General features: G+C 39.8%; 1 protein-coding gene and 1 long non-coding RNA gene across 2 annotated transcripts; one reads left to right on the forward strand and one right to left on the reverse strand.

The window, feature by feature from the left end:
- Positions 1–1,077: 1,077 nt before the first annotated feature.
- On the forward strand, positions 1,078–7,891 carry LOC119344306. The gene is made up of 6 exons (XR_005166571.1): positions 1,078–1,314; positions 1,384–1,615; positions 2,256–2,403; positions 2,482–2,555; positions 2,643–2,730; positions 6,028–7,891. It is a non-coding gene; the product is annotated as an uncharacterized LOC119344306 (long non-coding RNA).
- A 14,884-nt stretch (positions 7,892–22,775) lies between these two features.
- Positions 22,776–23,837, reverse strand: LOC119307343. The gene has a single exon (XM_037583425.1). The coding sequence runs from the start codon at positions 23,600–23,602 to the stop codon at positions 23,024–23,026; it is 579 nt and encodes a 192-aa protein (XP_037439322.1). The 5' UTR covers positions 23,603–23,837; the 3' UTR covers positions 22,776–23,023.
- Between the last annotated feature and the right edge of the window lie 213 nt (positions 23,838–24,050).

The following is a 24,050-nucleotide window of genomic DNA, read 5'->3' on the forward strand; positions in this document are numbered from 1 at the left end:
AGCGGCGGGGCAGACCTAAGAAGGCGGCGACACGTCCATGGCGCGGTGGTGGTCCGCCCTGGTGGCAGAGGCCGTGGCTGCGCCGGCCGTGGTGGTGGCCGGCCCGGAGGCGCTCCCCATGGCATGGTGGTGGTCGGCCCTGGCGGCGGCGGCCGTGGTGGTGGCCGGCCCGGAGGCGCTCCCCATGGCATGGTGGTGGCCGGACCAGGCGGTGGCGGCGGCCGTGGCTTTGCCGGCCGTGGCGCTCGGGATTTTGAGAGATAAGGGAGAGAGAGAGAGAGCACTTACATGTGGGACCCAGCTGTAAGTTAACGGTCAAACAAACAGTCAACAAACGGTATGTTTAATAGCGGGCCCGAAACTAATTCTAAGTCAAATGGTCATTTGGGTTTTTTGGAACATCAGAACAATTTTGTGGTAGCTTTTTGAAAAGATTAAAAAAGCGATATTTTTTGGAACGATGGCCCGTAATGTGGTAGTGTTTTGCTATTCACTCTGAATGAGCGCATGCCTAGTCATCAAAATTTCATTCTATGCTCAAATAGAGCGCATGCCTAGTCATAAAAATTCTTATCATGACTATACGATTAGCTCATGCATTTCATACCTCCCCCACAGCTTCAATCCCAAAATTTTTGAAAGTAATTCTGTTATCTTAAATCAAGTGTGTTCCTTTAAATTTGAGAAAATGACAAAACTATCATATATGTGTTTGGTGATGATTCAACTACTGGAATTTCATGAATATTTATATATGACAGTTACATGTTATCTACAAACTCCAGTAAAAATTTCATGCATTTCAGAATTTATCACTTACCTACAGTTCAACCCAAAGTTGGAGCAGATTTTATTTCGAATTTGAACAGTAGCATCTTTGAAATTTTCCAAGATTTTTTTATAAAATTCTGAGCACGGAAACATTTAGATCATGCTAATCTTGAGAAGCTTATGAAGGAATAGAGGAGGAAGAGATGTTTTAGTAAATCTCATTTGCGTTTATTTTCATTCAGCCCCTGCCTTTGACACTGGCCAGTGGGTGAGTCCAGCAGCGCCATCTAGCAAGGACACCGGACACGCGGCCGCAAACCAGCTGCCCCTTCCCTCCTCACTTCATATCCTCTTCTCTTGGATCCCCTCTCTCGTCTAGCTCGCCGGGGGCACCGCCGCTCGTCGTTGCAACACCGGTCATAGGAACCGGCGGGATTCGGCAGCCCTCAGTCTGGATCGACGTCCATGCCTCCAGCTTCGACATGCACGCCAGCTGGACGGCACTGTGAATCGCCTCATTTTCTAGTGCGTTCTTGCTCCCAGGTAGTTCCCCACTTCCCCTTGCTCCATTTTTGTTCCTCCTGTCCCTTTAATGGTCATTCCGTGCCCCAGCGTGCAGGAACCTCTTGGACCGAGGCCGCCTTCCTTGGTTCCGTCAGCCGCCGCGGTCGTCATCCTCACCGAACAGCTATAGGGACTTTGAGGGGCTCTGCTTTGTCCACATCTGCTCTGGACCACAGGTTTGAAGCCGCGGATCCCTCCTACTTCTTCCTGACGCTGACCGCCATTACCGCTGCCCATAGCTCGTTGCTCTGCTCTGTCCGACCTCGCCACTAACAGCAGGGTGAGAAATCGCCGCCGCTGTTGGTGTTGTTTGCTACTTGCCGTTGTCGCTTCATGCTGCTGGCCACTTGTTGCTTGCCACGGCTTACAATGATGTTAGCCGTGACCTGCCTGTAGATGAGAGAAAGAGAGATTGATTTGCTAGTGCAAGTATCTAATGAGCCAGATGCCAGCTGGTTTGATCTTTTCAGCAAACGCTATTGGGAAGGTAAAACGTTCTCTGAATATTTTTTCTATACCCTATCAAGCCAATGACGTGGTACAAAGGAATTAGTGAGAAAGTTTGTGTGTTACCTTATCATATAGATGCAAGTAGTTTGGGCAAAGCAACTTCCGCCTATCATCTATGACAAATAAAATGCATAGGAATAATAAAAAGAATTACTATGGCTTTTATGCTATCGCGTTTGCTTGATCGAAACTATCATCTTGGGGTTAGCCTAGAACTCCTCGCAAACTGCTGCTACCAAGCCATGTTCTTTACAGTCCGCAATGCTACGACTAATAATTTACTCAGGCTACATAACTCGGGTTGCAATTTCTAAGTATTCTTTTCATACTCATTTGTGTCTATGTCATAATTGATGATTATGATGAAATTTCTTCTACATGTGTTCTGATATGTTTCTCATATACTGCAGTTGTGAGTGTGGGAGCGACACTGTTTTTATTTCAGTAACTTGCTGGCATAAATGTTGTCGTGTACTACTCTACGTCCATGTTCCACAGTACAGGCCTTGCATCTAATGTTGCAGCGAGTGCTCTTGTTCGGTGATGCCAATGTTTTTGGTTAGTAAAGTGTTTGAAAAGCGTATTTTGGCAGTAATTTCCAATGCCTTTTCTGAGATGTATATATACTTCTCATAGGCACCATGATTGCATCTCCACTGGTGGTCAAGCAAGGAAGGAAGAGCCTTCTCATAACAAGATTATCTGGAATGGTACTGCCTTTTTTACAGTAAACTGTGTGCTTGTGTTTCTTGATGTGGCATGACTTAGGAATTAATGTTTTTTTTTCTGTTTTGAAGGCTCGTCGATGTTACTCTTGTCATTGTCCTTCACCTGGAAGGCTTTAGCACCTTATTATGGCACTCTTGCTGTTGTTGGCACTGTCCTGTAAGTGGTTTACATTCACCTAATATGGTGTTCTCCTGGTTTTTCATTATCACTAATTTTAGCTCATAACTAACTCCAAATCTTGATAGTAATTTTATGAGTGCGGTGTGAGCACACAACACCCACAAACCAATTTAAGTAATCTCCGTAAGCCACTTAAGTGCGGTGTGAGCACCCCACTTTAATATTTGACCCGCCTAAAATATATAACCAATGTTTACTCCATCACACAATCCTTGTGCTCCAGCTTCTAATCTTCAAATCATACATCAGATGTAGCATCATCTATGACATGGGTGTTCCTTTAGTAGTTGTAAACATCTAGATGCCAATACCTACAGGAAGTTAAGCTAGGGATTAGAAATCTAAGTTCAGTCGCAGCCCACAGGGCCTGGGGGACGGGGAAAGTTTTTGACTGTACCTGATGTGTTGGCGATATTTAAAGGCTAACACAATCATCATTCTGTTTAAATGGTTTCCCTGGTTCTTATCAAGGGCAGGTCTAGCGCGGTAATCACCTGTGGCATGGTCATTCCTCCAGAAACAATTATTTCTGTAGAGAGATAATAGTAGAAACTTAAGATTAGAAATTCAGGTGATATAGTAAAAGTGCTATTAAAAAGACCATCAAACTTAGCAACCACAAAAAGGAGGCATTACCAAAATAAGCTTATGCTAGATTGAGATGTTACAAAAAAACAACGAACAAGAGGATACGATGATATCTGAGTGATTTCTGGTAGAGAACCTAACAACAACAACATATAGTATTCGCAAGTGTTCATAGGATTTAGCAGTTAAAGGAACCGCTCTAAAAGACATCACATTACCAGACAAATGTGTAAAGGCCCCATAACCTTGAAGTATCTCTAGCTGGCCTTTTCAGGGCTTGCACAACAAATTTATGTACGAGAGACTGATTTAAACCACCTTATATATAGACTATAGGTTAATCCTGATAAGCTAACTATTAAGATAAGCCTAGCCAGGCTACATTAGACTTGATTGTTTGGGTGAACCTTTACACTCTTGATATTTAAGTGTTTAGTTGTCACAAATTACAACTAAAGGATAACACTTTCTTGAAAGTGAACTATTTCAAGAATGAGGTAACACAGAAAAAGAGCACACACAAGTATGGTATGAATCTTTATGTAGCTAATAATGAAAATTATAAATCAAAATTCTTGAAAGCATATAAATGAGTAAATTATCCAGAATGAAGCATTCAAATATTGTTGATGCCATGAATCCATCTGTAGAAAGCGTTGCGCATAAACAAGTACCTGAAGAATCATGCTCGATGTTATAAACCCAAATGCGTATTCACCAGCACGAGGATGGCTAATTATTGCCACTTCTTTAAATGCTGATGTATTTTGATATGTCAAATGAATAAAACACATTGTAAGAATTTTTTTCTGGTTGGACAGAAGAATATTCCATCATTTTATTCTCTCTAGTTAAGCAGTCGTGCATGATACATTATGTGTCATAATGAATCGGTCCCGATTGTAAATTATTCTCTTATGAGCAGAATATGGCTTAAAGAATTAGACAAGTGCAAAAAGCTACAAACAGCAGTACGTCACACATGCAACCTTTTTATGTATAAGCAACAAAAATTGTTATATCATATATCTCCAGTGGCGAAATATTACGCAACGGTTAACACAAAATTAGCATGGTAAAGTATATACATTTACGGAGAAGAGACCAATACCTAAGATGCATTAGGAATCATCAATCAAGCCGTTGGCATGGAAAATAAAACCATAGATGTATTAATCTTCTGACTGAAGGTGGAATCAGCCAAGCTTCCCACCTTGACATAAGAGGTGAGTTTCACTATCAAAATATATCAATGCACAACCATAAATCAATGCACTAAAAGCTCATAACATCAGATTTTTGTTCAAGCAATCACAATTTGATCATATGAACCATGCACTTGTAATCATCATTCAGGAGGTAGAATATCAAATCGAAAGAAAAACGGAAGAAGGATTCCAGGAATCGTGATGCCTCAAAAGGAAGGCAGTAGTATGAGGAAGAGGACCTCACCTTAATGTCGAAGGCAGCAAGGCATCAAAACCAGAATGTAGAACAGAGGATTGAAGAAAACTTGGTTAGACCATTTGACTGCGTCCCTCTCAGATCTGAGTCCTGTAAACCATCTCGCTATCCGCACCCACTGCGTCCCTCTTAGATCCGACTCCTGTAAAAACACTAAACTCCAACTAAGAGGGAGAACATGAGCTAAGCGCAAACACGACAAAAAACAGAAGAAAATAATGTTTGAGAAGAATGGAAAAGATAGATAATGTTTTATCTCAGATGTCAACCACAAGGGTAAGCCTGTATTATGTAGACATATCAACATGGCATCAGTTCAGATCACCCATCTGCTTGTATGATTTTCATGGAGAAAGATTTTAAACCAAAAATCATCAACAAAGAACAAATCAAGTCAAAACATTATCAACTCATCAAGAGGCCAAAATAGAGACCAGATAGCAAAAAAAAGATAGCTAAAAAAACAAAAATGAATAGTGATAGAGGCAATGTATTGATGTCCTCATCAAATAGCCAAATCATAAGTTGTTGCGATAGATCCCTCAGAGTGATAACATAGATCTCATCAATGTATGAATCAGGCCATTGCTTTTTAACATCACAAATATTCAGCGGGATCCACGAACGACAAACTCCAATCCATAGAAAGAAAAATCAAACAGAAACCATATGCAGCATCCTCAGCTCAAGTCCGCAGTTATTTGACATTGAGAATTTCACAAAAAATGGACGAGCTGTCAGACAATGGTTTCTAGGCAAATGCATCTCCATCAGACCACAACGATGTTTGCTGCTCATATTTTCATCCAGGACACCAGAAGAGACACACAACCAAATAATAGTAGAACAAAAGTGAAGGAAGAGGATCAAGGAACAAATAGAATACCAAATCGATACACCAGGAACAACAAAAGATCAAATCGGTAGCCCTCGGGGATTATGAGAAAAAATGGCATGGAAAACACCAAAACCTACAATCTGGAGTTCTAGACATGAGGATACATGCAAATTCGCATTAGGCGCATGTTACACGGTCGACTCAATTACTTGTTGAGTCAAATCTTAGCGTTTAGCATCGTTTTGCAAATTAGCATTGTCATACTGACTTTCATAGCCCGCCTTCAAATTCTTACTAATATAGCCACTTTAAAATTCTTCAAAACAATTATTTTCTCAGTTTGGTTATAAAGCCTGATATTAACCTTGTCAACACTGTGGCAGCCCTCGTCGCTTCCATAGCATGAGCACTTAGCCTGAAGAAAACATCAAGAATCAAAGTACAGTGAGTGAAAAAACAAAGCACAACGACAACACTAATAATTTTAGCATGAAAAGAAGCATCAACCAGATGAACTGCAACTCCCATGCAAAGCAAGGCTTCTTTAGGATTTTCCCTGAGAGCATAAGAGGTTGACACCACCGCATAAGTTCTTAAGCTGCTGGAAATCAATCAGAAGGAAGAAGACAACACCATCATCTTCAACCTGTGAATGTGTCATAAGTGAATTTCCTAGAACAGAATATCCCTCCATGTCTAATGACAAAAGCACACTATGAAGTGATGTGTTTAAATCATTTCTATATTATTAGAAATCTATTGTGCAACTATATGATGCTATGATTTCATTTTTCAATTGGAACATTGCATCGTCCTTCGGGTAGCTACAGCAGCAGCATATTGGAGTATAACTGTATAACTAATCTTATGATACTAACAAAGCGGACTGCAAAAGTATCAGACTTATTCACAAAACTACAAGCTCCTTTTCATTCATTTTCAGCTAACAAATCATCAATACGGTAGATGGCTTTAATTATTCAGGCAAAAATGCTATAGATATCTTAAGAACAAATAATAATAATTTCCAAAAATGCATATTTTGAGCATAACGATTATGTGTTACTTATTCACCTTGGCCGCCATGGCTTCCTGCTCCAAGCCCGTGCAGACCCATATCCTCCATGGTTTGTTGTTCCAAAACTGAGCAGCCCCTTCTTCATGTGAGAAGAAAGGAGAAACGACGAACACACACACATTTGTTGTTCCAAAACTGAGCAGCCCCTTCTTCATGAGAGAAGAAAGGAGAAACGACGAACACACACACATACACAGAGACGGGAGAAGAGAAAGGACAGAGACGTGCTACCCTAACAAAGTTGGAGGAGGCGAGGATCGTACTACACACCGGTTGCCTTCCCAGTTCGTGCCAATCTTGCTAAGGGGCACCGGCCTACTGCAGGGGCCTTCGGCCACCAGCCACCCATGATCGGCCACCACGGACGACGCGCACCTGAAGACGACCAAGGGTCGTCGCTCGCGGCGCCTCTCCTGTCTTGACGGCCGTTGCCACCTGTCTAGGGCACCGCACTGCACGCCGCGCTCGCCTGCACTGGCCGTCAACCCGCATCGCTGGAGCCGATGCCGGCACTGGGTCTCCTCTTCTTCCAGACCCCGGCCGGCAACTGAGACGGGTAGAGCTCCTCCCCACGTCTTCCTCATGGGATGGGCTCTCCTCCTCCCGCAGCTTCCTCTCTCGCTGGCATAGTGGGCTGGAGTATATGAGGATGCGATGGTGGTGCAGCTAGCCGGTGGCGCGTGGTGCGGGATGCCGTGGGAAGGAGGGAGGAGGCGCCGCCAGATGGAGAGGAAGGCAGGTGGGGAGAAAGGAGGGGGCGCTGCCGGGTGGAGGGGAGGTGGTGTCGAGGGAGTGGAAGGAATCGATGAGGGCGTGATCTGTTTTGACCGCTCGATCTAGGGCTTTTTCACCGGGAGCGTCATTGGTCACGAACCCAGTCGACAAGCCCTTCGTTGTAGTGTGGACCAATGATTATATGGGTCCACTGGCAGCCACCCAGCGAAGCAGCGTGAGGTGTAACAAAATCTAGCAGTGAATAGTAAAAATCAATGGTGAAAAACGAGCTAGCGAGCTGATCGAGTGGCCAGCAATCACTCGCGCGCGAAGGCCTCCAGAACGGCGGGTACTCTAGGAGGCTTTATATGTTAGATGCATTGACATGGTATAGGCTATGTGATGATATTGGATCATGGAACTACAACCGATTGAAATTGGAATTTCGTCAAAAGTTTTATCCTATGCATCTGGTTCATCATGATATATAATTTTTTGGCCTCGTGAAGGAGAAAGTATCGCTCAAGCTTGAGGGAGGCTTATGTCAATGTTATATTCATGCCCCAATCTTGAGATCTCAAGAGAAATTATTATTCAGAACTTTTATGCTCAGCTTTCTCATAATGATCAATCCATGCATGCTCGATACTTCTTGTACTAGTTCTTTTATGAAGAAGACTATTGAATTTAAATGGGATTTATTGGAAATAATTAAATGCTACTATGAAGATTGGGAACTCGACAAAGGTAAGGAGTCAGGTATAAACCTTAAGTTTGATTGTGTTAAATCTTTTATGGATACTGATGCCTTTCATTATTTTAGCACCAAATATGGACTTGACTCTGAGATAGTAGCTTCTTTCTGTGAATCATTTGCTACTCATGTTGATCTCCCTAAGGAGGAGTGGTTTAAATATCATCCTCACATTGAAGTTAAAGTAGTAGAACCTATTAAAGTTGAAGAAGAAACTATTACTTATAATGTTGACCCTATTGTTCTACTGCTTATATTGAGAAACCGCATTTTCACGTTAGGATAAAGAAACATGCTAAAGTTTCAACTGTGGTTTGTAAGAGTTATACTAGAACATCTACACCCCCTGAACAAATTAAAGTTGAACCTAGTGTTGCTATGGTTAAAGATCCCTTGGCCGATAATATTGATGGGCATGTTATTTATTTCTATGATGAAGCTGCTAGAATTGCTAAACTCGATACTAAAGATAAACATAGACCTGTTGTTAGCGTGCCTGTTGTTTCTGTTAAAATAGGAGATCATTGTTCATGGCTTATGTGATGTGGATGCTAGTGTGAGTGCAATTCCTTCTACTTTATATCAAGAAATTATGAACGATATTGCACCTGCTGAGATAGAAGATATTGATGTTACTATTAAGCTTGCCAATAGAGATACTATATCACCAATTGGGATAGTTAGAGATGTTGAAGTCTTGTGTGGGAAAATAAAATACCCTACTTATTTTCTTGTTCTTGGTTCTTCACAAGATGATTTTTGTCCCATTATATTTGGTAGACCTTTCTTAAACAATGTTAATGCTAAGATAGACTATGCGAAATATATTGTTACTGTCGGTTTAGGGGATATGTCTCATGATTTTAATTTTTCAAAATTTTGTAGACAACCCCATGATAAAGAATTGCCTAGTAAGGATGAAATTATTGGTCTTGCTTATATTGTCGTGCCTCCTACTGATCCTTTAGAACAATATTTGCTAGACCGTGAAAATGATATGTTTATGAATGAATGAAAGGAATTAGATGAAATATTCTTTAATCAAGGGCCTATCTTGAAACACAATTTGCATGTTGAAATCCTTGGGGATCATCCTCCACCCAAGGGTAATCCCGTCTTTAAGCTTAAACAATTATCTGATACTTTGAAATATGCTTATCTTGATGAAAAGAGGATATATCCTGTTATTATTAGTGCTAACCTTTCAGAGCATGAAGAAAATAAATTATTGAAAACTTTGAAAAAGCACCGTGACGCTATTGGATATACTCTTGATGATCTTAAGGGCATTAGTCCCACTCCATGTCAACACAAAATAATTTGGAGCCTGATGCTAAACTATTTGTTGATCATCAATGAAGGTTAAATAATTATACTCTTGATGATCTTAAGGGCATTAGTCCCACTCCATGTCAACACAAAATAATTTGGAGCCTGATGCTAAACTATTTGTTGATCATCAATGACGGTTAAATCCTAAGATGAAAGAAGTGGTAAGAAATAAAATATTAAAGCTTTTGGAGGCAGGTATAATTTATCATATTGCTGATAGTAGGTGGGTAAGTCATGTTCATTATGTCCCTAAGAAGGGAGGTACTACTGTTATTCCTAATGATAAGACTGAATTGATTCCACAAAGAATTGTTACAGGTTATAGAATGGTAATTGATTTTCGCAAATTAAATAAAGCTACTAGAAAAGACCATTACCCTCTATCGTTTATTTATCAAGTGCTAGAAAGATTGGCCAAACATACACATTTCTGCTTTCTAGATGGTTATTCTGGTTTCTCTCAAATACCTGTGTAAAAAGAGGACCAAGAAAAGACCACTTTTACTTGTTCTTTCAGTATTTTTTCTTATAGACGTATGCCTTTTGGTTTATGCAATGCACCTGCTACCTTTCAAAGATGTATGACTGCTATATTCTCTGACTTTTGTGAAAATATTGTTGAGGTTTTCATGGATGATTCCTCCATTTACGGAACTTCTTTTGATGATTGCTTAAACAACCTTGATCGAGTTTTGCAGAGATGTGAAGAAACCAATCTTGTTTGAATTGGGAGAAGTGCACTTTATGGTTAATGAAGGTATTGTCTTGGGGCATAAAATTTCTAAAAGAGGTATTGAAGTTGATAAAGCTAAAGTAGATGCTATTGAAAAGATGACGTGTCCTAAAGATACAAAGGTATAAGAAGTTTCCTTGGTCATGCTGGTTTCTATAGGAGGTTTATTAAAGACTTCTCTAAAATTTCGAGGCCTCTCACTAATCTCTTGCAAAAAGATGTCCCTTTTGTTTTTGATGATGATTATGTAGAAGCATTTGAAATACTTAAGAAGGCCTTGATTTTTGCATCAATTGTTCAGCCACCTGATTGGTGCTATTCTAGGGCGAAATTTGATAAGAAATTGAATGTCATTCATTATGCTAGTAAAATTCTAGACAATGCCCAGAGAAATTATGCTACTACTAAAAAAGAATTTTTAGCAGTTGTTTTGGCGTGTGATAAGTTCAGATCTTATATTGTTGATTCCAAAGTAACTGTTCACACTGATGATGTTGCTGTTAAATATCTTATGGAAAAGAAAGATGCTAAACCTAGACTTATTAGATGGGTTCTCTTGCTGCAAGAATTTGATTTGCACATTATTGATAGAAAGGGAGCTGAGAACCCCATTGCAGACAACTTGTCTAGGTTAGAGAATGTTCTTGATGACCCACTGCCTATTAATGATAGTTACCCACTTCCTATTGATGATAGTTTTCCTGATGAGCAATTAGCTGTCATAAATGCTTCTCGTAATACTTCATGGTATGCTGGTTTTGCTAATTACATTGTTGCTAAATTTATACCACCTAGTTTCACATACCAGCAAAAAAAAAGATTTTTTTTATGATTTAAGACATTACTTTTGGGATGACCCACATCTTTATAAAGAAGGATTAGATGGTGTTATTAGACGTTGTGTACCTGAGCATGAACAGGAACAGATTCTATGCAAGTGTCACTCCGAGGCTTATGGAGGACACCACGCTGGAGATAGAACTGCACACAAAGTATTACAATCTGGTTTTTATTGGCCTACTCTCTTCAAGGATACTCGTAAGTTTGACTTGTCTTGTGATGAATGCCAGAGAATTGGCAATATCAGTAGACGTCATGAAATGCCTATGAATTATTTACTCGTTATTGAACCATTTGATGTTTGGGGCTTTGATTATATGGGACCTTTTCCTTCCTCTAATGCGTATACACATATTTTAGTTGTTGTTGATTACGTTACTAAGTGGATAGAAGCTATTCCAACTAGTAGTGTTGATCATAACACCTCTATTACAATGCTTAAAGAAGTTATTTTTCCGAGGTTTGGAGTCCCTAGATATTTAATGACTGATGGTGGTTCACATTTTATTCATGGTGCTTTTCGTAAAATGCTTGCTAAATATGATGTCAACCATACAATTGCATCTCCATATCATCCTCAGTCTAGTGGGCAAGTAGAATTGAGCAATAGAGAGATTAAATTGATTTTGCAAAAGACTGTTAATAGATCTAGAAAGAATTGGTCCAAGAAACTTGACGATGCATTATGGGCTTATAGAACTTCTTATAAAACCCTATGGGTATGTCTCCATATAAAATGGTTTATGGAAAGGCTTGTCACTTACCTCTTGAACTAGAACATAAAGCTTATTGGGCAATTAAAGAGCTCAACTATGATTTCAAACTTGTCGGTGAGAAGAGGTTATTTTACATAAGCTCTCTTGATGAATGGAGAACCCAAGCCTATGAGAATGCCAAGTTGTTTAAAGAAAAAAGTTAAAAGATGGCATGACAAAAGGATACAAAAGAGTGACTTTAATGTAGGTGACCATGTTTTGCTATACAACTCTCGTTTAAGATTTTTTGCAGGAAAGCTTCTCTCTAAATGGGAAGGTCCTTACATTATTGAGGAGGTCTATCATTTCGGCGCCATCAAAATCAACAACGCCGAAGGCACAAACCCGAAGGTGGTAAACGGTCAAACAATCAAACATTATATCTCAGGTACTCCCATAAATTTTGAGACAAATATAGTTAGTACCATAACACCGGAGGAGTACATAAGGGATACTTTCCCGAACGTTTCAGACTCCGAAAAGAAATAGGTATGTGGTGCGGTAAGTAAACCGACTCCAAAACTATTCTAATGGCAATTTTTCTCCGTTTTGGAATAATTAAAAATTAGGAAAATTGAAAGTATTCTGAAAGAGACACGAGGAGACCACATGGGTGGAGGGCGCGCCCCCTGCCTTGTGGCCACCTCATGTGCCCTCCAGACTCCGTTTTCTTGCACAATACTTCTTATGGTCGGTGAAAATTCATTATATAATCTCCCAAAGGTTTTGACCACCGTACCACGACAAAATCCTCTATTCTTGTTTCTAGCTGTTTTACTTACATATCCTGATCACCATGACGTCTCCAAGCGCCCACAAGGACAAGTTTTTCGAGAAGGTCATCAACCCCTTCCTTGTGGAGGTGCTGCGACACCCTTAAACCATTGAGATGCCTAAGGGGGTGCTGCACATCCGCGATGTTGAGGGGCCGAAGAAGACCGGAAGCATGGAGACAAGACTCGAAGCAATGGAGCAGCAAGTTTTCAAGTGTCAAGTGATGGTGGAACATGGACTCAACGCCAATCACTTGATGATCGCGGAGTTCACCAACAATCACAAGCTGGATGCCAAGGACATCGGGGAGGCCATCTTCAAGCTTCATGAGAAAATTGAGCATCTCCAAGCCCAGATCTATGACCTGCAAAACCAAAACGGTGAGTATGAATACATATTTAAGAGGATGAGTTTGGCTGCAGATTTGAGGATCCGGAGACTCGTTCATCGTTCTATGATGGTGAGCCTATGCCTTGGAAGATAGATGACAAGCCAACTACACCAACAACTCCAACATCACCACCTTCAAAGAAAGAGACATAAATACATGGGTATGGGCACTCCCCTTGGCAACTGCCAAGCTTGGGGGAGGTGCCCCGGTATCGTATCACCATCACACCTTTACCTTTACAATTTTTCTTAGTTCGATCCTTTTGGTTATATCTTGATCTAGTAGAATAAAGTTTTTAGTATGATCTAGCTTTGAGTTTTGTTTTGATCTCTTTCTATGTAATCGAGCCCATGAGTTATATAATAAAGAGTAGTTTTGAGTTAAGGGCTTTGCTTTCTTGTTATGATCTTGAGGGAATTAAATAAGAGAGAGAATAAAAAATTAAAAAGACATATAAAGATTATAATGAATAAAAATTGTTGAGAGTTGACAAACATAGTTTTGGTCATTGTTGCAATTAATAGGAAGTGATAAAGAAAGAGAGGCTTCACATATAAATATACTATCTTGGACATCTTTTGTAATTGTGAGCACCCATTAAAATATGACATGCTAAAAAGTTGATATTGGACAAGGAAGACAACATAATGGGTTATGTTTTCTTATATCCCAATAGAAGTTATATTGTCATGGATCCTCCAACATGTTGAGCTTTTCTTTCCCTCTTATGCTAGCCAAATCCTTTGCACCAAGTAGAGATACTACTTGTGCTTCCAAACATCCCTTAAAACAATTTTGCCATGAGAGTCAACCATACCTACCTATGGATTGAGTAAGATCCTTCAAGTAAGTTGCCATCAGTGAAAGCAAAAAAAATGCTCTCTAAATATGTATGATATAATAGTGTGAAGAAAATAAGCTTTATACGAACTTGAGATATGGAAGAAATAAAAGCAACGGACTGCATAATAAAGTTTTTTATCACAAGTGGCAATATAAAGTTATGTTCTTTTGCATTAAGATTTTGTGCATCCAACTATAAAAGAGCATGACAATCTCTGCTTCCCTCTGCGAAGGGCCTATCTTTTACTTTTATCTTGTACCCTTATACAAGAGTCATGGTGATCTTCACCTTTCCTTTTTACACTTTTTTTCTTTTGGCAAGCACTATGTGTTGGAGAAAGATCCAGATATAGTGCGTGAGTGTTAGCAATTGTGAAAGACTAAATGATAGTTGAGTATGTGGACTTGCTGAAAAGCTCTTAAATTGAATCTTTCTGATGTTATGACCGAGATCATAGTTTGTTTGTTTTCAGTGAAGTTTTTGATTCATACTTCACCTTGTGAATGGATTGTTACTTTAGCATAAGAAATTATATGACATTATATGTTGTTGTTCTAAAGATGACCATGATGCCCTCATGTCCGTATTTTATTTTATCAACACCTCTATCTCTAAACATGTGGACATATTTTTTGATTTCAGCTTTCGCTTGAGGACAAGCGAGGTCTAAGCTTGGGGGAGTTGATACGTCCATTTTTGCATTATGGGCTGTTATTACACATTATATCATAATACTTATGCCTTTTCTATCTTATTTTACAAGGTTTACATGAAGAGGTAGAATGCCGACAGGTGGAAATTTGGGGTGGAAAAGGAGCAAATATTAGAGACCTATTCTGCACAACTCCAAAAGTCCTAAAACTTCATGGAGAGTCATTTTAGAATTAATAAAAAATATTGGGCGAAGAAAGCACCAGAGGGGGGCCACCAGCCATCCACAAGAGTGGGGGCGCGCCCTACCCCCTGGGCGCGCCCCTGCCTTGTGGGCTACCTGGCAGGCCCCCGATGCCCATCTTCTTTTATATGGTGTGTTTTGACATGGAAAAAATCGGAAGGAAGCTTTCGGGACGAAGCACCGCCGTCTCGAGGCGGAACCTGGGCAGAACCAATCTAGGGCTCCGGTGGAGCTGTTCTGCCGGGGAAACTTCCCTCTGAGAGGGGGAAATCGAAGCCATCGTCATCACAACAATCCTCTCATCGAGAGGGGGTCAATCTCAAGAAACATCTTCACCAACACCATCTCCTCTCCAAACCCTAGCTCATCTCTTGTATCTAATCTTTGTCTCAAAACCTCAGATTGGTACATGTGGGTTGCTAGTAGTGTTGATTACTCCTTGTAGTTGATGCTAGTTGGTTTATTCGGTGGAAGATCATATGTTCAGATCCTTAATGCTAATTAATACTCCTCTTATTATGAACATGAATATGCTTTATGAGTAGTTATGTTTGTTCCTGAGGACATGGGAGAAGTCTTGTTATACATAATCATGTGAATTTGGTATTCGTTTGATATTTTGATGAGATGTGTGTTGTCTTTCCACTAATGATGTTATGTGAACGTCGATGACATGACACTTCACCATTGTTTGGGCCTAGGGGAAGGCATTGGGAAGTAATAAGTAGATGATGGATTGCTAGAGTGATAGAAGCTTAAACCCTAGTTTATGCGTTGCTTCGTAAGGGGCTGATTTGGATGTTTCATGCTATGGTTAGATTAATCTAGCTCTTCTTTCGTAATTGCGGATGCTTGTGAGAAGGGTAATCGTAAGTGGGAGGCTTGTCCAAGGAAGGACAACACCCAAGCACTGGTCCACCCACATATCAAGTTATCAAAGTAATGAATGCGAATCATATGAGCATGATGAAAATTAGCTTGACAGTAATTCTCATGTGTCCTCGGGAGCGCTTTGCTTTATATAAGAGTTCATCCAGGCTTTTCCTTTGCTACAAAAAGAATTGGGCCTCCTTGCTGCACCTTAGTTACTTTTGTTACTTGTTACCCGTTACAAATTATCTTATCACAAAACTATCTATTACCGATAATTTCAGTGCTTGCAGATAATACCTTGTTGAAAAACGCTTGTCATTTCCTTCTGCTCCTCGTTGGGTTCGACACTCTTACTATCGAAAGGACTACGATAGATCCCCTATACTTGTGGGTCATCACCAGGGTGCACCTCACGGCTTTGTAATCCTACTAGAGGAGAGGGCAGATTAGTTTTTGAGGAAGAACCTCATGTGACTACTCGCGCTCTTCGTTGTGGGTTGTCTACCACCAAGATCAGGCTTTGTTGCACGCCATCGTCACCGAAGTCTGCTTCGACCGATCTTCACCAACTTGTTGGGAACAACATCGCCTCTGTGACAACCATCACTACTTCATCTGCAACCAATCAGTATGTGTCGCGTGACATGATCCAATATACTATATCACTAAACTCCATAGAATTGGAGGTCTCACAGTCAATTGAGGTCTCCAATTGAAATTTGGTCACCTAATTTTGACTGGATCAAGAATTTCTCAAAACTCCCATTCAATCTTTTATACAATACACCGTTCTTTCTAATGTTTAAAATTTCACAATTAATTAAGGCTTCAATTTAGAATTGGGTCATCCAATTTTGACCGAGTCAACAATTTCTCAGGGAGCTCTCAAATTTAATTATTTTAATTCTCTATGTTCCCTAATTTTAAAGCTCTTTCATTTGGTTGAGGTATTCAATTTTGAATTTGGTTTACAATTTTGACAAGGCTAATGATTTTTCAAATCCGTCAGTAACAGCCGGCCTATAAAAACATATCAACCCCTCGCAGACTCCTATCACACAGAAAAAGCGCCACCATATGATACTATAGCACGAATATAATACATGCAACTACCGATGCAAAGAAATTCCCACATAAATATGAGTTAATTAGCGGATAAGGCTGAATCACACCGCGAAAGGCCCACCAAAGAAATGCACTATAAATAAATAGAGAACACATCATCTCCCCAACCGGCCAAACTAAATATACTATCAGTGTCAAAATATAAGGGGTATTAGTTTTTTCGAAAGTCAATTTATTTAACTTTGACAAAGTCTAGAGCTAAAAATATCGACATCCACAATATTAAGCAAAAATATATAAAAATTCATTTCACGATGAATCTAATAGCACCGATTTGATACTATGAATTTTGATATATTTCTCTACAAATTTGATCAAACTTAAAAAAAGTTTGACTTTTCAACAGAAATAGACTATATTTTTTGAAGTAGAGTGAGTAAAGAAATTTAAGAATCCCAACATCATAAATGACGCAGCAAAGCGTGCCCAACTCTTCTAGTATTTTATTATGGTTACTGTATGTGCGATGCCAATCATTATGTATCCCCTGATCTGATTTGATATTTTATTATAACTATTGTTGCATGTGTGATGATGTTGTTCGTGATGGTTCATCTAGCATGTTAGATTTATCCATGCTAATCGTCTTTTCTATTATAGTCATGATTTATTTAATGAAATCCCTACAAACTCTAAGCTCCTAGGAAATGGAGAACTGTGTCTGCTCCAGCCTCTCCTCATACCATGGGTCCCTCTGGGTTAGTGGGAAGGCATAGCGTATTGGGCTGGTTTTCATTAAGGCAGCTCATGGGAGAATGGGACGTAAGGAACGTGGCACTCCTCTGTTTCCTCTTGTGAATCAGTTTTTTTGCGGGGACTCTTGTAAAACATTTGTCAGTTCAGCTCCAAATTTGCAAGGAGTAGATGAAAACGTTTAGCAGACTCCTTGCAAATTTTTGAAGAAGCATTCAACAGTTTAGTGTGATGGTAAATTTTCTTTTAAACAATTCAAGATATCATTTGAACTGGGGAACAGTTACTTGGGAGCACAAGCATATTGAGTCTTTCTTCTTAAAGTTCTAAAATATTAAATTTATGGCTCGAAAAAGTCTGATTTTCTTTGTACATGCATATACATAGATGTGTAGTATTTCTGTATGAAATTTCATCAATATACGGGTTTTAATGTGAAATATAAGAAAAGAAAAATACATGCACAAAAAAGGGCTTTCCAAAAAATAACTTATAATATCCCGTATTATTGAAAAAATACAATTACGTAAAGAATATGCATCCATATTTGTTTAATAAAATAAAAATTGAAACTTTTAGATGCCACTTTTGAGCCTTTTTAAATAAAGTGCTCCAATGCATCTGTTTAAAATATCCACACTCAAAGGTTGATATTGTAGTTTTGAATGGTGGATTGCGTCCATCTTCATCTTTCTACCAAACATATATTAACCTAATCTTCTTTAACACTAAGCTCCTTCGACAGGGAGCGTCCTGGTGACTCTGGGATGTGGGTTGCATAGGAGCCCATCGTATGTGTCTGGATCTTTGGTTTTGCCTCTTGGGATGGCGGTTGGGTGAGTGTTTGTATATACGTGTCGGTGCCTATACGTCTTTTGTTGTCGGGATCGAGTGAAGTTACAAAAAAGTTACAAAGGACATCTCCAACAACTCCCTTTTTCAATAATTTTTGATGATCATACAACAAGCCCAACTCCCGCAGTATGGAAGGAAGTTGGCTCTCTCCCAATACCTTGCCGATACATGTCACGTCAATGCATCATAGAAAATGCATGCCTGACCAGCACACTGCCGTCGTCCACCACTGTCCATACCACCACCCTCATCACCCACCGGACCGGAGCTGCTGCCCCCCGCGCCACCACCAGTGCCGCCTACTGGACCGTGGTGTGACCGTCGTTGCCTTCTATCAAGCCATCGTGCCGCCATCTCCTGTCATCGCGCTATTGCTTGTCGCCGCCACCATCAAGCCGTCATCCATCGTCACCAACAACCACCACCATCCTCCACCATGCCACCACCAAAGATAGAGAGGGGTGTTGGATTGACAAGTAGGCCACATATGTCATGTTGGATATTGGGAGTCAGGTTATTGGGGATCAGTGAAAGCATCTAACCCCGATAACCGAAGAAGTGCTATTGTGGAACCTCAATAAGCAGTTATTGGTCGAGTTTTATTAGGGATCTTTTGGAGATGAGATAAGCTCCCTATCGTTGGATCACTCACTAACACGAAGGGCACAAAACGAGCGTTATTCGGCCAAAAAATAGGTAGGGTCACTACGCATGCATCAATCAACTACATTTGTTGAACTAGATGAAATTCAAACCTTCATAGTTTTCAAACAAAACATTCAAAATGTGGACTTTTAAAACTATAATGTTTGGAAAACGTTCGTTGATTTTTTAAAATGTTCAGTGAATTAAAAAAATCACGAATTCAAAAAGATCAATTACGAAAAATATTCTTGACTTCCGCAAAATGTTCAGAAATTTTAGAAGCAATCATGAAATTTTAAAAATATTGTGAAACAAAAATGTTTTCGTGAATTTAAATATGTTCAGGGATTTTTGAAAATTATACGACTCGTATAATTTTTGTTAATATGTGTTAAAAAGTTCAATGTATATTAAAAAATTGTTCAATATATATTAAAAATATTCAATGCCTATTTTCTAAAAATGGTTCATGTATAAGAATTATATTTATATAAGATGATAGTTTAAAAGGCTGAAAGGAAAGGAACATAAGAAACTGGTTCATAAAAACCCACAAGAACCTGGCTGGGCACTTCCTATTTGCGCTCAGGCGTCCGTTAGGGGTACGCCAATTTCTCGCTTTAAGCGGAGGGCAACTAATTAACGAGCGCTCGTTCGGAAGTCCGGCAACGATCAGCGACACTTGGTGAGCTCTCAGTGATTCGCCACGTGTCGCGTTCTAGGCGCTCCCTCCGGATTTTGTTTTTTAATCTTTTCACACGCGTTTTTGGCTTTTTAAATGGTTTTTTCTAGGTTTTTTCGATGTTTTGGTTTTTCACCGGTCTTTCCTAACTTTTCGACCAAATATTTTTTTCGAAAAAAATATATTTTGCGCAAAAAATGCGTTTTTTTCCTTTCGCGAGAGTCACGTTTTTTTTCCGCGAGAGGCACGGTTGTGCTTTCGCGAGAGGCACGGCCGTGCCTCTTGAAACGGAAAAAAATCGCGTTTTCTGTTTTTTTCCTTTCGCAAGAGGCACGGTTTTGCTTCCGCGAGAGGCATGGTGTGCTTCCGTGAGAGTCACGGCCGTGCCTCCTGAAAATGAAAAAAAGGTGTTTTCTGTTTTTTTTCACGAGAGGCACGGTTTTGCTTCCGCGAGAGGCACGGTTGTGCTTTCGCGAGAGTCACGACCGTGCCTCCTCGGAAACGAAAAAAACACATTTTCTATTGTTTTTCTTTTGCGAGAGGTACGGTTTTGCTTCCGCGAGAGGCATGGTTGTGATTTTGTTAGAGGCACGGGCGTGCCTCTTTCGGAAAGGGAAAAACCCGTGCTTGCGATTTGTTTTTTTCGGTTTTTTTCATTTGGTTTTTTCGTGAAAAAAAAGTTCGCCAAAACCTATCAACATGGCATCTAGTTTTGAAGATCTCGACGCGAGGAATCCAACGGCGAAAGCGGTTCGAGATTTGGACGCACGGTTTAAGAGATAAAATGTTTTGAATAAACAGATCCAGAAAAAAATGAAAAACTTTCAGGTTGCGACAAGTGGCGCACATGCAGCGCACGATTTATCGCAACCTGGGGAAGTTGGAGTGATCTCCGCAAGGAGTACTCCTTAATTAGTGATTTCGCTTTAAGCGACCACAGGGGAAGCCTCGCGTCTGAAGGACCCCAGATGGGCCGAGCCAGCAGCGCGGCAGGCTACGGCCTGTTTTTTTCGCTTTATTTTTTACTTTTCTTTATACCTTAAAATATTCTACATATATATAACTCTTCAAAAAAAATTGAAAATTTTAAACAATTATTTGAAACAATGTTGAATAGTATTAAAATAGGTTGAATAAGAATTTAAAAATGTTTAACAAGTATTTAAAAATGTTGAAGAACTATTAAAAATGTTGAACACGTATTTGAATTTTTTTGAATAAGTATTAAAAATAGTTGAACGAGTATTTAAATTTTTTAACAAGTATTTGAAAGTATTGAATAAGTATTAAAAATGTTGAACAAGTATTCGAATATGTTGAATAAGTATTAAAAAATGTTGAATATTTATTAGAAAAATGTAGAAAATGTATTTGAAAAATGTTGAATAAGTATTAAAATGTCGAACAAGTATTTCGAAAATGTTGAAAACATGTATAAAAAATGTTGATCACTTATTAAAAAATGCTTTTGACATATATGAAAATGTAGAGTGAAAACAAAAACAAACATAAGAAAAAACAAAAAATTAAGAAGAAAAAAGAAAACCAAACAAAAAATGAGGACAAATAGTGAATGTGCCGGCCCTATTGGTGTCTAGCCTGCAGCGCGCTTAAGGCGAGAAATAGCTGTGCTCCATAAGTGATTCGAACCCACGATCCAGCCTCAACGCGCGCTGCAGTGACCACAAAGCCGAATAACCAAATGTGTTTAGTTGCATTGTTCCTTCCTTTTATTCTTTCTTCTTTTATTTTTCTTTTTACGAACTTTATTAAAATTCGTAATTTTTCTCTTCTAATCAATGAACTGTTTTTTTTTCAAAATCCAAGATTTTTTTCCAAATTCGATGAATTTTTCTTAAAAACTGATAAACTTTTTCAAAATCAATGAAGTTTTTCAAGTTCAATGAATTATTTTTCAAAATACGAGAACATTTTTTTTCGATGAAGTTTTTTCAAATTCGATGAAAATTGCTGAACTTTTTTCAAAATCATGATTTTTTTGAAATCTATGAACATTTTTTAATTCACATTTTTTTGTGTTTCATGATTTATTATGTTCGGTTTTTCTAATTCAATTGATTTCGCTCTAATGGGTCAGCCACCAGGGTTGTTGCTTGGGCGCCAGGGAGAGCTTTCCTGGCCTAATAGGAGCTCCCCGCCATAAAGACGGGGATGCCAGTAAAAAAACGCCTATAGCAGTGCCATTGAGCCGGCTCATGCCGAAGTACCTATGGACGATTCGTGCGTACTGCTCGTTACAGGTGATATATGACAATTGTATCTCCGGTTCGCTACCGAACTAAAAGGCCAATCACATCCCGAGCACACAGAGCTAGGAAAAAAACAACCCCAAAAAACAGGGCAGCAACCGCAATACAAGTGAGAAAAAATATACTCATTATGCGCATTAGATTTTGGAATGGAGGGAGTATCATATGTGAAAAACGGCGCGGCAAGGTGAGCGTTAGCCGCTAGTTAATCATGAAATTGCCTGTTTCCAGCAGTGAATGGAGGCATGTGCACACTTATCTCAAGTGTCAAGTGTCAGCATGTCAGATAAAAAAATGTTCACACTCATTATCTTCGATTTTTGTACTTAAAACAAGGAGAAAGAATCCAAAGTGGAGTTAAAATAAGCATTCCCGTGTATCTTTTGTTCAGCTACCTAAACCCCAAAAACAGTAGTACGCTAAAATGTTTTCCTCTATCTTCTCAGTATCTTCCAATAAACAAGGGATCCCCAAAACTACATTTGTTATGAACAGCACTAGAAGCTACTAATAGAGGTGCAAATCATGATGATCTCAGAGCCTTTTTCCAAATCAAACATCAGCCGCTAAAAGCATCCAGCTGCACAAACTAAAAGACCGATTATTCTAGACTGTTGAACCATGTGCCGAGTTTTTGATTCAGAATGACAAAAGGTTGAGCTTAATTTCTAAAACCACATCAAGTAGCTTACAATTCATGTTCAGTTTTTTAATTGCAATGAGGTCCTGTATAGTGCACTAACCTGTATAAAGTAACTTAAGTATACCCCACCTTGAGATTGATAATGCTAGCCCTAACATAATTATTAGCATCTACTCAAGTCTAAAACACTAGGTATGAAAAGAAGGGCCATGCACACGCATATTATTTCCTTAAATATCTTCGAGCAAAATATGTGCACGCGCTTTATTTCTTCTCTAGTAACATTCAGAAAGCACAAGAAAAGAGATGCAGCAAGGCTTCCACTGAAGAATCACTAATGAAAACTGAGCTCTTTGTGAAAAAAAGGCAAGGCAATAAACCACATGTAGTCCAGTAGTACAACCTACTACTACTCCCTTGCCCCGACGAAAGCTCCGGAGCAATTCATACAATGATTTTAACTTCACCAAACCTCTGCAAAGCTCATGCTTTGACGCTGAAGTTTGCGCACTTGATGGAGCCCCTTGCAATGTCAATCTCGATCATGTTTTCCTCCTCACTGATCTCCGACAAGATGTCTATGAAGTCCCTCCTGTCGAGAACGAACTCCGGCAGGAAGTCAACGAGGAGGTCTTGCTCCTTCTTCCAGAGGCATTGCTCCTCTTGCCCCACATAGTACCCATCAACAAGGGAGATCTCAATAAGACTCTCGTCGTCGTCGTCAGACACCGAGACTTCATCAGTCCACTCTTCACTCACCTGGCAATCTGACGACCCTGACAGGCTTCCAGCCGAATCCACCGGCGCATCCTCGGACACCTCATCTTGTGGCACAGTGCTCTTCTCCTGATGAGCAACCACCTCCATGGAAGTTTTGTGGCTGCTGGTTCTCATCAGTTGTCTGAGGTTCGAGAAGAGCAAGGAGAGGCAGGTGGAGATAACCAGCACCAGCAATGCAAGAGAGGAGGACGTGGAGAAAGAAGAAGAGGAATACATACTGTAAAGGCTACACGAAATGAGTAGAAGCGTGAGTTGTATGGCCATTTGGGATCTGGGAAGCATCAAGAACTTGCTCACAATCACAAGGGCAGGAAGAGCTTTAGTGGCCCAAATGATGCAGCGATGCTAAAGAAGAAAGAAGCCATGATGAGGCACAGCATGGAACAAGGAATTGCTGCTGCTTCCTTTACAATAACAAACCTGCACAGGGAAAGCAAAGGTTGTGTGCTTGTCTACCAAATGGATTTGTGAATTGACACAAAGAGGAAAAGGAGACCAGAGAGGGAGGAGGAGTAGGGCTCACCATGTAGGACGCGTATGCCGCAAATATTTAATCTGAGACTGATGGACGTAAAGGTAATTGCAACAGTTAATGCTTAGAAAACTGAAACTTTCTGGTGAACTGTTACCAGTGCTGCAGTGCACACCCCATGTCCTTTTGTGAAGCTGTAGGTTAAGTTATTAAGAGGTAACTGTTGGCTTGGCATCATGGTCAGAGAGTTGTTAAGTG

Source organism: Triticum dicoccoides, chromosome 1B (genome assembly GCF_002162155.2).
Source record: "Triticum dicoccoides isolate Atlit2015 ecotype Zavitan chromosome 1B, WEW_v2.0, whole genome shotgun sequence".
NCBI classification, from domain to species: Eukaryota; Viridiplantae; Streptophyta; class Magnoliopsida; order Poales; family Poaceae; genus Triticum; species Triticum dicoccoides.